The sequence below is a fragment of the Rhinichthys klamathensis genome, unplaced genomic scaffold, assembly GCF_029890125.1.
Source record: "Rhinichthys klamathensis goyatoka isolate OS25496 unplaced genomic scaffold, OSU_Roscu_1.1 h1tg000123l_1, whole genome shotgun sequence".
NCBI classification, from domain to species: Eukaryota; Metazoa; Chordata; class Actinopteri; order Cypriniformes; family Leuciscidae; genus Rhinichthys; species Rhinichthys klamathensis.
In genome coordinates this window covers 5,929,550-5,944,974 of record NW_026606660.1, presented here as the reverse complement: position 1 = coordinate 5,944,974, position 15,425 = coordinate 5,929,550, and the positions used below count along the sequence as shown (strand labels likewise).

Sequence of the window (15,425 nt, the reverse complement as noted above, 5' to 3'; positions counted from 1 at the left end):
ATGCGTGATATGAAAAGCTTTATGTATTTTTATTCACAGTTTTATCTTTTGATCTGCTGTGTTCGAAACACTTCTGCTCACCCTGTTACAGTCACATTTAAAAAGCCATTTTTTACTTGTACTTCTTAATTTTGAAGGATGAATCCACTAGATCAAATATGTTTTTACTAGTGTTTATTTAATTATATTTTAATGCACCATTCCATCATTATTAGATTAACTATTCGTCAAAGCCAAGATTTCTCAAGGCCTTTTATTCATCCAAATATTGTATCAAATATCAAATTAAGGATTCTACTAATTATGTGCGTCGACATATTTGTATCATTTAAAAAGTGAGTTTATACAAAGTGACTTTTTTACTGTTTGATTGAATTGCCCCGTTTACAGAGGAACTCCACAATTACAGTCTGTTCAAGGTTGTGCCGTGCCAGGACCAGCGAACCTGAAGCCCATAAAACAAGCTGTTATTTAGGTGTCATAAATTCAGTAACCTTGATTAAACATTTTCTGGGGCTATTTCTGTCATTCACAACCAGACGTTACTTCACAGAAGTGTGTTTAATCAGTGTATTTCCTTTCATTTAATTAACATTTTCCTTCTTTTTTCATTTTCCCACCCTGGAGCTTTATGCCTGTAATGCCCACTGACGCTGAACCACATGAACATGCTGGAAAAAGTGAAAGTCGTTCGCTGTGGTAGAGCTTGAAATGATGCTGCTGTGGGAATTATGTACATAGTGAATAAAACATGTGACACAAATGAAATATATATATCTGTTATATATATATATTGCCAAAAGTTTTGGGATGTCAGCCTTTACATCCACATGAACCTTAATGTTATCCCATTCTTAATACGTAGGGTTTAATATGGAGTTGGCCCATCTTTTGCAGCTATAACAGCTTCAACTCTTCTGGGAAGGCTTTCCACAAGGTTTAGGAGTGTGTTTATGGGAATATTTGACCATTCTTCTAGAAGCGCATTTGTGAGGTCAGGCACTGATGTTGGACGAGAAGGCCTGGCTCGCAGTCGCCGCTCTAATTCATCCCAAAGGTGTTCTATCGAGTTGAAGTTGCAGGCCAGTCAAGTTCCACCACCCCAAACTCGCTCATCCATGTCTTTATGGACCTTGCTTTGTGCACTTGGTGCGCAGTCATGTTGGAACAGGAAGGGGCCATCCCCAAACTGTTCCCACAAAGTTGGGAGCATGAAATTGTCTTGGTATGCTGAAGCATTAAGAGTTCCTTCCACTGGAACTAAGGGGCCAAGCCCAACCCCTGAAAAACAACCCCACACCATAATCCCCCCTCCACCAAACTTTACACTTGGCACAATGCAGTTAGGCAAGTACTGTTCTCCTGGCAACCGCCAAACGCACATTCGTCCATCGGATTGCCCAACAGAGAAGCGTGATTCGTCACTCCAGAGAATGCGTCTCCACTGCTCTAGAGTCCAGTGGCGGCGTGCTTTGCACCACTGCATCCCACGCTTTGCATTGCACTTGGTGATGTAAGGCTTGGATGCAGCTGCTTGGCCATAGAAACCCATTCCATGAAGCTCTCTACGCACTGTTCTTGAGCTAATCTGAAGGCCACACGAAGTCTGTAGCTATTGACTCTGCAGAAAGTTGTCGACTTCTGCGCATTGTGCGCCTCAGCATGCTCTGACTGTGATTTTACATGGTCAGTGGCTGTTGTTCCCAATTGCTTCCACTTTGTTATAATACCACTAACAGTTGACCGCGGAATATTTCGTAGTGAGGAAATTTCACGAATGGACTTTTTGCACAGGTGGCAACCTATTACGGTCCCACTCTTGAATTCACTGAGCTGTTGAGAGCAACCCATTCTTTCACAAATGTTTGTAGAAGCAGTCTGCATGCCTAGGTGCTTGATTTTATGCAACTGTGGTCATGGAAGTGATTGGAACACCTGAATTAAATTATTTAGAGAGGTGTCCTAATACTTTTGGCAATATACTGTAGTGTATACACACTGCCGTTCAAAAGTTTGGGATCGGTACGATTTTTTATGTTTTTAAAAGAAGTCTCTTCTGCTCACCAAGGCTGCATTTATTTGATAAAAAAAAAAAAACTATAATATTGTGAAATATTATTACAATTTTAAAATAACTTTTTTCTATTAAAAAATATTTTAAAATGTCATTTTTTCCTGTGATGCAAAGCTGTATTTTCAACATCATTACTCCAGTCTTCAGTGTCACATGACACTTCAGAAATCATTTTAATATGATGAATTGATGCTCAAGATTTTTTTTTTTATTGTCAATATTGAAAACAGTTCAGTTCTGGTCAGTTTTTCAGTATTCTTTGATATATATATATATATATATATATATATAAATCTATATATATATATAGATTTATTTTTTAGAGCCAGTTTTGATCATATTTACCAGGGGTACCATTAATTCTGAGCACGACTGTGTATATACAGGTATATCTACCTGTATATACACAGTCGTGCTCAGAATTAATGGTACCCCTGGTAAATATGATCAAAACTGGCTCTAAAAAATAAATCTGCATTGTTTATCCTTTTGATCTTTCATTCAAAAAATTGCCAAAAATCTAACCTTAAATTGAAGTAAAAGAATTGAAAGTGGGGGGGGGGGGGGGGAAATCACATTATGAAATAAATGTTTTACTCCAAAACACGTTGGCCACAATTATTGGCACCCTTTTATTAAATACTTTTTGCAATCTCCTTTTGCCAAGATAACAGCTCTGAGTCTTCTCCGATAATGCCTGATGAGTTTGGAGAACAACTGACAAGAGATCAGAGACCATTCCTCCATACAGAATCTCTCCAGATCCTTCAGATTCCCAGATCCATGTTGGTGCTTTTTCTCTTCAGTTCACTCCACTCATCAGGTCAGGGAACTGGGACGGTCATGGCAGAAGCTTCATTTTGTGCTCCTTAACAAATTTTTGTGTTGATTTTGATGTTTGTTTTGGATCACTGTCCTGATGGAAGATCCAACCACGGCCCATTATAAGATTTCTACCAGAAGGTGTCTGGTTTTGATTTTTTATCTGTTGATATTTGATAGAATCGACAATGCCATGTATCTGAACAAGAAGTCCAGGACCTCCAGCAGAAAAATAGGCCCACAACATTAAAGATCCAACGGTATATGAAATTGTACACATGGGGTACTTTTTATCCTTGTATGCACCAAACCCATCTAGCGTGTTTACTGCCAAAAAGCTCTTTTTTTAGTTTCATCTGATGATCTGACCACAGAACCCTGTGCCGTTTGAAGTACCAGTCGTGTCTGACAACTGAATTTGCTGGAGTTTGTTCTTGGATGAGCGAGGAAGATTTTTCTTGAAACACTCCCAAACAACATGTGGTGATGTAGGGGTTGTTGATTTTTTTTATAGGCTTTCTGACCAACTAATTAACTAATCTCTGTGATTCTCCATCTGTGACCATTGAAGAGTCTTTGGCCACTTAAACTTTCATCCTCACCATCCATTAAGGCAATATAGACACACGTCATCTTCCTGGCAGATTCGTGACATATTTAGTTGATTGGAACTTCTGGCTAGACAATTTCATGTTCCTAGTCCTCCTGGTGTGCTAACAAAGGTAATCATTAATGGGAATGTGCTTCAGAGATATTTTACTAGTAAAAAATTCTAGGGGTACCAATAATTGTGGCCAGCGTGTTTTGGAGAAAAACATTTATTTCATAATGTGATTTCCCCCCCACTTTCAATTCTTTTACTTCAATTTAAGGTTAGATTTTTGGCAATTTTTTTAATAAAAGATCAAAAGGATAAACGATGCAGATTTATTTTTTACAGCCAGTTTTGAACATATTTACCAGGGGTACCATTAATTCTGAGCACGACTGTATATACTTTTTTAATTTTTATATATATATATATATATATATATATATATATATATATATATATATATATATATATATATATATATATATATATATATATAAATTATGTATATTGGTAAAACATTTGTTTTATAAAAAAATATACTTTTATATGAATGCATAAGTTATTTTTCCAACAAAACTACTTGCAAGCATTTACCTGGGGATGCACAATATATTGGAACTATATCAGTCATACAGTATATGGATAATTATCAGCCAATATCGGATCAATTTAGATCATCATTGTGGCGAACAGGACGAGGCCGAGGGACGTGAGAGATGCGAGACCGGTGCGTCTCACAGGTGTCTTTCATTATCAAACGCCCCTCGTCCCTCACGTCCCTCGGCCTCGTCCTGCTCGCCACAATCACATTTTTACTATCTGAAAGGGATTGTGATAGCCTGGGAAAACCCAGACAACTTCCGGCAAATTTAGATTTGCTCTGAAAGTTAGTCTGGCAAAGAGCTCATTCAAGCTCATTTCCAATCCGCCGAAATCGCGGCACCAATCAGAAACGTTGGGGCGGGCTTTACGCGATGACGACAGCGCTGGGATTTTGAAGCAGATTTTGTAGCCTACATTACAAAGATGGATGCCGCCGTCGAACATCACTCGTTCGAATCAGCTATCGCGTCTGTTTTAAGCGATTTAAACGTTTCCTTTTAGTTAAAAACCGAGCAAAGAACAACACTCGGAGATGTTTCTCCGCCGCTCTGCATATGTCATCTCCTTCATCGCTCTGATTGGGTTTAGGTCTATACGCGACGTCCGTTGGTGACGCCACTCTGGAAATGATTTGTCTATGACGCTTTGCCAGACCATAACTCAGTTACAAATGAGAATGGTCTGGTTTTAACCAGGCTAGGATTGTGATCGATTATGGCAAAGAATAAACCTTTTAAGAGCACTATTTTGTAAAGAACGTTTTTTTTTCCCTTTTTTCTATTGTTACGAAGCATAGGAGACGTTCAGATCCAAGTGCAGCTTGTCCTTTATTTAACAGAGTAGTCACCAGGCAAGGGTCAAACACCAGCAAACACAGCAGAGAAGATCAGGCAAAATCGTGGTCAGTAAACAGGCAGGATATCAGGGCAGGCAGCAAACAGGAAGGATACAGGAACCAGGCAGAAGATCAGGAACAGACAAGGTCAAAACAGGCAGGAATATACATGGGAAAACGCTTGGAAATGTTCGCAGCAGCAAAACAAGACTTCGCGGTGAGTGAATGAATGAGCATGGTATATATGGACTGAGACTAACAGGATGATGACACACAGGTGAATGCAATCAGAGAATGAGGTACAGGTGATTGTGATCAGTGATGAGTCCGGGCAGTGAGTTATGGGAAATGTAGTCTGTGAGTGAACGTGAGAGTCTGATGTGGAGTCCCCTCTGGTGGCTCTCAAGGGCACTCCAGCTGGTAACCGTTACATAGCCCCCCCTTTAAGGAGCGGATTCCAGACGCTCCTCAAATTGTCCAGGAGGGAGGTGGAGCGGAGGCGGACCTGGGGGCGGGATGGAGGGCCAGGCCCATGGAGCGGAAGAGGACCTGGAGACTGCGGCAAGACTGGAGACCAGGGCGGAGCAGGCAGTGCAGGCGACCAGGGCGGAGCAGGCTGTGCAGGCGACCAGGGCGGAGCAGGCTGTGCAGGCGACCAGGGCGGAGCAGGCTGTGCAGGCGACCAGGGCGGAGCAGGCTGTGCAGGCGACCAGGGCGGAGCAGGCTGTGCAGGCGACCAGGGCAGAGCAGGCTGTGCAGGCGACCAGGGCAGAGCAGGCTGTGCAGGCGACCAGGGCGGAGCAGACAGTCCATCGGGCGGCCAGGGCGGAGCAGACAGTCCATCGGGCGGCCCAGGCGGTGAAGACCCTTCGGGCGGCCACAGCGGTGAAGACCCTTCGGGCGGTGAAGACCCTTTGGGCGGCCACGGCGGTGAAGACCCCTCGGGCGGCCACGGCGGTGAAGACCCCTCGGGCGGCCACGGCGGTGAAGACCCCTCGGGCGGCCACGGCGGTGAAGACCCCTCGGGCGGCCACGGCGGTGAAGACCCCTCGGGCGGCCACGGCGGTGAAGACCCCTCGGGCGGCCACGGCAGTGAAGACCCCTCGGGCGGCCACGGCGCAGGAACAGGCACCGGCTGAGGAACAGACACCGGCTCAGGAACTGGAACAGACTCTGGCTCTGGCTCAGGAACAGGAACAGACTCTGTGACGACGGCCATCTTGTCCGTAGACACTGGCTCGGAGGCGGCCATCTTGTCCGTAGACACTGGCTCGGAGGCGGCCATCTTGTCCGTAGACACTGGCTCGGAGGCGGCCATCTTGTCCGTAGACACTGGCGTGGAGTCGGCCATCTTGTCCGAAGACACAGGCGTGGAGTCGGCCATCTTGTCTGAAGACACAGGATCAGGATCAGGCTCAGGATCAGGATCAAGATTGGCAGAAGTGATGTGAAGCTCAGTCGCTGGATCGGCAGAAGTGACGTGAAGCTCAGTCTCTGGATCGGCAGAAGTGACGTGAAGCTCAGTCTCTGGATCGGCAGAAGTGACGTGAAGCTCAGTCTCTGGATCGGCAGAAGTGACGTGAAGCTCAGTCTCTGGATCGGCAGAAGTGACGTGAAGCTCAGTCTCTGGATCGGCAGAAGTGACGTGAAGCTCAGTCTCTGGATCGGCAGAAGTGACGTGAAGCTCAGTCTCTGGATCGGCAGAAGTGACGTGAAGCTCAGTCTCTGGATCGGCAGAAGTGACGTGAAGCTCAGTCTCTGGATCGGCAGAAGTGACGTGAAGCTCAGTCTCTGGATCGGCAGAAATGACGTGAAGCTCAGTCTCTGGATCGGCAGAAGTGACGTGAAGCTCAGTCTCTGGATCGGCAGAAGTGACGTGAAGCTCAGTCTCTTGCTCGGCGGTCTCTGGCGGGACGGTCTCTGCGGGATGAGACTCTGGCTGGACGGTCTCGGCAGGACGAGACCCTGAAACAATGGCCCTCTTGGCACCACGTGCAGACATCAGCGGGGAATCTGCCACGCTGGAAACCAGTCCTGGGCGGCCATAGACCGATCTGGTGGCAGGCTTTATGGTTGGTGTGACGTGGAGAAACTCAGGCTCGTCGTGGCTGACGTGAAACTCAGGCTGAGGGGATACTGTGGGTTCACGGAGTTCCTCATCTACCACACCCACCGTATACACTGAACCGCTTAACAGAAGGGCCAGTTCAATATAGCTCTCTAATGTCCCGTGAGGGTCATGCAAGGGCATGAATGAACTGAGCGGTTCAGATAGTCCTCCTCGGAAAAAGATCATCTGGCACTCTGTGTTCATGGAGGTGAGATGTGCCAGTTCAATAAACTCCGCGACATAGTCTTCAATGGACCGATTCTCCTGACGGAGACGCATGATTTGGACGTCTGGACTCATAGTTGGCATCGCTGCTGGATCTCGGTGTGGCGAAGTCTTCTGTTACGAAGCATAGGAGACGTTCAGATCCAAGTGCAGCTTGTCCTTTATTTAACAGAGTAGTCACCAGGCAAGGGTCAAACACCAGCAAACACAGCAGAGAAGATCAGGCAAAATCGTGGTCAGTAAACAGGCAGGATATCAGGGCAGGCAGCAAACAGGAAGGATACAGGAACCAGGCAGAAGATCAGGAACAGACAAGGTCAAAACAGGCAGGAATATACATGGGAAAACGCTTGGAAATGTTCGCAGCAGCAAAACAAGACTTCGCGGTGAGTGAATGAATGAGCATGGTATATATGGACTGAGACTAACAGGATGATGACACACAGGTGAATGCAATCAGAGAATGAGGTACAGGTGATTGTGATCAGTGATGAGTCCGGGCAGTGAGTTATGGGAAATGTAGTCTGTGAGTGAACGTGAGAGTCTGATGTGGAGTCCCCTCTGGTGGCTCTCAAGGGCACTCCAGCTGGTAACCGTTACATCTATAATATCCAACAAATCATTCAAATCCATTAATTTGAACTCTGACTGACTAAACAGCAATCCACAGATCCCTCTGATGATAATGTTCACCTATTTTTCCTTATTCAAACAGTGTGTATACTTTTGTTCTATAGCAGATTTCAAAAAACTTTTTTCCTATATTTTTAAGAGTTACAAGGCTTTGGCTTTCAGAGGTCTGGCTTGCTTCTGAGCCGAGATGACTCAGAACAGAAAGCACTATAGTCGAGTGGGCCGCTGCATCTCGAGTCAGGTGTAAACAAGCCCAGCTGGCCCGCAGATGTGTTCAGGACGGAGAGTCAGCAAATGTGCCTGTTTCTGTCCTCTTACAGACAAATACAGCAGCAACAAGAGGCAGCGTCTGGCGCAGGACTTCCTGGTCTCCATCGACCAGACGGGGGAATTTTTGTCTCTGGTGGAGGAAGAGGAGGTGGATGAAGTCAAGCAGGAACGGCTGGAGGTGAGTAGGAGGATCCCAGAAATGTGCTTCAGCCTGAACACCCAGAGCTCGCATGCCAGCGAGGGTGGACGGCACTGAAACTCATCCTGCGCTCACAGAAAGAGGGGAATCGGTTCATTCTTTTATGATAAAGACTGCCACACTAACTAAAACCCTGCAGTTCAGTTAGATGTTAGACGATTGTAAGTGAGCTCACATGCACAGCAATGCAATAACTCTCAAAAATCAGTTTATTATACAAATAATCAATAAAATCAATAAACTGGGAATGCAAGAATTCACAAGATTTTGAAATAAAAATAAAAATCTCTGATAGTGACGTCAAAACCTAAACATTCACGTGCTATGTCTTAGTATTTTTGTCTAACTAAAACCTAATATACAGTTATTTGTGGATGGCTGAGGATATCAGAAACATTTTTTTGTTTTATATTATATTTTTTGTTTTAAATTGGATACTTATTTTTGGTTACACTTTATTTTGATGGTCCACTTTAGACATTCCACTAACTATAAGTAACTTTGCAACTACATGTTAACTAACTCTCATTAGAGTATTAATAGACTGTTAGAAACATGTAATTAATAGACTGTTAGTTGACATGTAGTTACTATTCATGGGGGACCATCAAAATAAAGTGTTAGCAGTTAATTAAGCAGACAGTCTTAATAATATTTTAATCAGAGTTAGTTCACATGTAGTTGCAAAGTTACTTATACAGTTAGTAGAATGTCTAAAGTGGACCATCAAAATAAAGTGTAACCTTTTTTATCATTGTGCATAATAACCTTATGGTTTTCTGTATAGAGCGTAGTCATCCATGAAAATACTGATAATTTCCAGTATCATTTCTTTAGTGAATCAGGTGCTAAAACTACGCAGACAGCGCGGTTTATTCTTGTAGTCATTGTGGAACAGAAGTTGGACTTAAACGAGGTGTTTAAACATGTTGAATATAGTCGTGAACCATAGGAGCACCTGATATTGAGACGACACTGAAAAATGTGGTTTTGAGACACGTGTTCCATAAAAAACAAGAAGCAGAGGATCAAACTCCTGTCAGAAGGTCCGACTGGGTTTCATCCCCTCCGCTAGTCTTAACATCTCATCTGAGTTTCCATTGTGATGTCAAATAAGCCACGAGTCAATCTAGACAGTGGGAATTTGACCTGGAAAACGTCATTATGAAGTCAACAGGAGCGTTTTCAGTCTGATCAGGCGAAGCGATTCTTTATTAGTCCAAATCAGACATTGATGAGTCTCTGCGATATGAACGTGAACTCTTGTGGCATACACACAAGACTCTTTATAACATCCTTTTGTTCTCACTGTGCCAAGGGAAATAAATGGCCATAAATAAATAAATTACAGCTGAAAGATGTAATTAAAGGTCTGAAGCAAGAACCGTGGACAAGGGGGTATTACCATGAGACTTTATACGTCCCGTCTCAATTAAAAACCAAGCACCAGTCTGTTCTGGATGTGGCCAAGAAAGCCTGCGGTTTCCCCCAAAACTTTGTTCCTACTGAGTGTTTTAATGGGTATGTTTTAGCTATCAGGACAACCTTTTGGGAATAAGGAACCATATCCTTCTGGGCCTCCCACTTTGCCCCACTCATGAAGTCCTCGAGAGAGGAGCTTTATGGTTTAACCACACGGCACTGTGCTGCTTTATCTAGTGCCCTGTTCGCCCCGCCACCACCCCCTTGTCTTCTTTAACTAGCTCTTTTAGTGGCTAAGAGCACATGTCTGGTTTTCCTGTGCTCTTCCATCTGCTCGCCTTACCGGTTGCATATAGACGCTGTGGGGTGATCATGTAGTTGTCAGATTTCATAGGGTTTTTTAAATCTCAAATTTATGTTTGACTTTCATATTTCTATGCTAGTAGCTAGCTAGTGGCCACCCAATTGTTCAATAACCAGGGTAGAAGCATCTGTCTGTCTGTCACAAGTTTACTACAAGTACATTTGATGAGTGCATAATGTTAAACTGTTTTTTCATTGTTCCTGCACAACTTTTTCATAATTCTAAAGCTTTATTAAAACAATTTGTTTAATAGTTAGTATATTGTGGCTAGCAGGGCGGGGCCGAGAGCTGTGGGAGCGGAGCATGTCCGGTGGTGCAAGTGTTAATGAGCATCACCTGCTCGCCACACCGGTCTGGATTTTCACAGAGGAGGGATCCGGAAGGATAAAAGGAGGAGTGACGACAGTGAGAGATGAGAGAGGGCCAGGCCTGGACTTTATGTTGGTGTTTTGTTTTAGTTTATGCGGCAGTTGTCCGTGAGGGGTTGCCGCTTTACTTTCGTTTTGTTGTTTTTGCTTATTTTGTCATTAAATTTACGCTCACCATTTGCCAGTTCCCACCGCCACCTTCCCTGAGCTTTTAACAACGTTACATATATGCAGTGGTGGAGGAAGTACTGAATCTCAGTACTTAAGTAAAAGTACAAATAACCAGAGACATATTTACTTTAGTGAAAGTAGAAGTACTACAATGACAACCCTACTTAAGTAAAAAGTAAAAAGTACCTGATTTTAAATGTACTTTAAGTATTAAAAGTAAAAGTACTTGCATAACAATTTATTCTCTTAATGTCTATATTCTAATGATTAATAAAACAGTTAATCCTAACTCATTCAACCTAATAATCCTATAATGATGTTCAATAATGATGGAAAAGCCGTTATTTTTTAAGATTTTGTCACCATTTCTGAACAAGCTTGCAATTAGGCAATATACACATCAAGCTTAATTTGACGGGGTTTGGCTGTAAACGCGATTCATTTATGGCGTAATTCTGAACGTCTTGGCTTGCCATACTAATCCTAACCAAACGTATAATAGGCTACACACGCACCCCACACCACTACTAAACCTACCCATGCGTATCCTATGCACGTAAAAACAAATTTCTGCGTATAAATTGCACGATAAACACACTGCGTGCTATAGAGACGCATTTAGTGTGACCGGGTTGATATTGCAACCAAACTTCACTGGTGAGACAAACGTGCGACGAACGGACAGTCAGGATGAAGTTTTGGCAGGGGAAAACTGATCAGAAAATGTAGCGAAAATGTAACAGAACGTTGTAGAAATGTAGTGGAGTAGAAAGTATAATAATTGCTGCAAAATGTAACGAAGTAAAAGTAATAAGTATGCACTATTGATTCTACTTAAGTAAAGTAAAGGTGTGAAAAATGTACTTAAAGCTGCAGTCCGGCATTTTTCCTCTTTGTCGCCATCTCTGTTTGAAATCTGTAATTGCAGTTATTCGCGGAATTATTAACTTTGCGTGAGTTGCACATCGGCATGAAACAGCGCGGATGAACACAATGTTTTGAGACTGCGAGTCTGTCAGTCACCGCGCCGATGTGGAAACTGGCATTCAGAATCACACATTCTACTTTTGGAAGTAGGCCTACAGTATGACCATGACAACATACGAATTTTCATCGGAAAATGTCATCTGAACAAGTAAGTAACATCCACATCAACTAAGGGGGGAAAGCCTTGCAGTAAATCGTGCTGATTAAATATAACGATCGCATCAAACCTTTCAAATTATACTTTGTTCTCAAATTATCAACATCAGCATTGTGACTACATTTAATGTGTATTATGATTACCCTGTAGTTCAGTTTCTATTTCTGTGCAGTCTAATTTCTAATTGTCATACCAATAAATTAATGTTTCTTTACTGGTTTTCTTTTTCAGAAAAAAGAAAAGAAAAAAAAACACGTATCTGTAATCCAATGCATATTTAAAACTATATATAATTTCGGAGGAGGCCGGTTTGGTTTGCTTGGAGTAGAGGTGAATTGCTCCCTCTCATAGCTAGCACAAAATATTTACCATAATAGCTAAACGAATAAAGACAGGAAACTCCGTAACTGTGTGAATTAAGCGAACAAGTGTGCTACTGTTACACGATTGAACTATTGAAATGTCTTACCTGTCCTAAAAGAAAAAAAGCCGTCTCTGCGTCCGTTTTGAACCGATGTTTATCCTTGTTTTCGCGTGGGCCAGTTGCAGTCTCTTTTTTCTCTAACGTTACCCACTCCGAAGTCCGAATTATTTGGGGTTTTACAAGTGGTGAATGTCCAGTTGTCACTGGTGATTGTCGTTTGAACCTTTCTGGATCCGCCATAAGTTTAATTATTTAATGCTGTGAGAAAAGGCTAAAAATGTCCACCTCCAACATCCTCACGCAATATAGCCGACTAGCCGGGACGCCTTCTTTATGTGTACAGATGTGACGTAATGACGCAAAGACATGCTCGAATTTCCCGCGGAAATCCACCAGTACCACTGGAATTAAAATCATTATTACAAGCTAACTGTTTTGAATCAGGCAAAAGCAAGCAGATATTTTTTAACACTGGCTGGTTATGTTTTTTTTTATTATTATTATTTTGGATAATTTTTAACCCAAAAAAGTTACGGACAGCAGCTTTAAGTAAAGTAACAAAGTATTTGTACTTCGTTACATTCCACCACTGCATATATGTTACTATTAGGGCTGTCAAAATTAACGTGTTAATGGGTGGGGGGTGGCTACACCACAAAGGAAAATGGACAAAAACAAAGTAGTTTTTCTATAAAATTATGATTTTGTTTTTTATTTATTTGCACATTTATTTTAGAAAGTGATAGATTTATAAAGTTGGAACTCATGCAAACCAAAAATAAGTAGATCCCTATCATTTAATCCCTATCATTCGGCTAACTCATCCTCACTTTCATCACATGGAAGAGCTAACTCCGCACTCTTCCTATTGCCCTTTCCGTAAAATATTGCTGTATTCACTTTTTGAAAAGAAGAAATCAATTTGGTATTTATACACAAATACAACTATACTACAATAAACACTCCAAATAAATAAATAACTGCAATCATATTGTTTAATGCTGCTATCTATAAAAAATCCCAATGTGGAAATACATTACTGCAATTCCACTGTGGTACAGCATTGTCATACGGCAACATACCTATTTTTTCATAATGGTACAGCATTGCCATATGGAAACATTGATGTTTTCTCAATTTACAGTAAAACTATATTGATTTGTCAATAAAAATATCGGTAACACTTTACAATAAGGTTCCATTAGTTAACATTAGTTAATGCATTAGTTAACATGAACTAACCATGAACAATATCTCTGTTCAGCATTAGTTCATATTTGTTAACGTTAACTCACACATGTACTAATGCATCAATTCACATTAACAGCAGGGTTAGTTAACATTATGCATTAGTTAACATGTACTAGCCATGAACAGTGCCTGTAAATAGCTTTACTGTACATATTTACATTCGTTTATGTAGCAGTTGACACACACTAAGTATGAACATTTCTAACTCACCATGTTACCCTAAATGTAAAAATACTGTTGTGTACCTTATCAACACTCTTTCATATATATAAGGCATTGATTTGTTGGTAAACATAATTCTACAGCGGAAAACAAATGTTAGTAACACATCAGTTAATGTTGAAATAGTGTACACTTTACAGTAAGGTTTATAAATTCCATTAATAAATGCTTTATTAATGGTAATTAATGGCAATAAAGAGTCTACAAATGTTAGTAACACATCAGTTAATGTTGAAATAGTGTACACTTATCACTAAATCCATATACGTATTTGAATGTAAGTAATGGTAGTAAAGTGCGTATAAACATGAACAACATTTGTTTTCCGCTGTAGAATTATGTTTACCAACAAATCAATGCTTTATAAATATGAAAGAGTGTTGATAAGGTACACAACAGTATTTTTACATTTAGGGTAACATGGTGAGTTAGAAATGTTCATTCTTAGTGTGTGTCAACTGCTACGTAAACAAATGTAAATATGTACAGTAAGTTAACCTTACAAAACAGTAAAGCTATTTACAGGCACTGTTCATGGTCAGTTCATGTTAACTAATGCATTAACTAATGTTAACTAACCGTGCTGTTAATGTGAATTGATGCATTAGTACATGTGTGAGTTAACGTTAACAAATATTAACTAATGCTGAACAGAGGTGTTGTTCATGGCTAGTTCATGTTAACTAATGCATTAACTAATGTTAACTAACCGTGCTGTTAACGTGAATTGATGCATTAGTACATGTGTGAGTTAACGTTAACAAATATTAACTAATGCTGAACAGAGATGTTGTTCATGGTTAGTTCATGTTAAAGGGGTCATATAATGCCATTTTTGTACAAGCTAATATGATTCTTTAGGGTCTAAATTAAAAGTTTGTAATATACTTTAATTAAAAATTCTCATTAGTATTGTAACAAAACACTTATTTTACCTGGTCAAAAACAGCTCTGTTTTCAGCACGCCGTTTCAGTGCATATGCCTTTAAATGATAATGAGCTTTGCTCACCCCGCCCCTCTGTTCTGTGCGTACACCGTTTGTAACACAATAACCATAACTTGTTGTTCATTATAAACGTGCGATTATGAATTATATTGAGAACGTCATACATAGAAAACATGCCGTAATGTACCCTGAGTGTAAACCTTAGACGCATTCATTGTGAAGAGTGCAGCTAGCGATTTGCAAAGATTAATATATTAATATAAAGTTTAATAAAACGTTACACTCACTTCCGTTCTTCTGGAGGTTCAGCAGGAACACGAATAGCTGGTACCGATCCTTTTTTCATGAGCAGCTTCTTAGCAAATCCAGCTTTATACTGACCCTCGTTTATAAAGCAGTCTGGTGTGAAATGATTCGCGCAAACATGAGAGCATTGACGTTGCTCGTGGGGAATATTCCCTTCGAAAACAAACTCAGCCACTGCGTCTTAAGCGGTTCGGATTTAGGAACATTAAAATGACTGCTGTGTTCGTTATTGCACCCAAGAACACAACACCACGACAGTGCTCCAGCATATCAACAATGACCGCGCCTGTCCGCGCAGACTATGATTGACAGCTCCCTCATGAGCGAGGGTGGCTCTGTGTTGAAACGCTCCTGTCATTCAACAATCGTGGGAGGGGCGTGCGAGCTTGTGACGTCACAGGCTCGAACGGCTCGATTTGAGGCAGGGGAAAACATATAAG

At 41.5% G+C, this 15,425-nt stretch overlaps 1 protein-coding gene across 4 annotated transcripts in view; it reads left to right on the top strand.

Annotated features, from left to right (window-relative positions):
• supt3h (SPT3 homolog, SAGA and STAGA complex component) overlaps positions 1-15,425 on the top strand; it is a 147,171-nt gene that overhangs the window by 88,930 nt on the left and 42,816 nt on the right. For all 4 annotated transcript variants that reach the window (XM_056255947.1, XM_056255949.1, XM_056255948.1 and 1 more), the window contains one exon: positions 8,218-8,345. In XM_056255947.1, the coding sequence (XP_056111922.1) occupies positions 8,218-8,345 (128 nt within the window). The remainder of the gene's footprint in view (positions 1-8,217; positions 8,346-15,425) is intronic.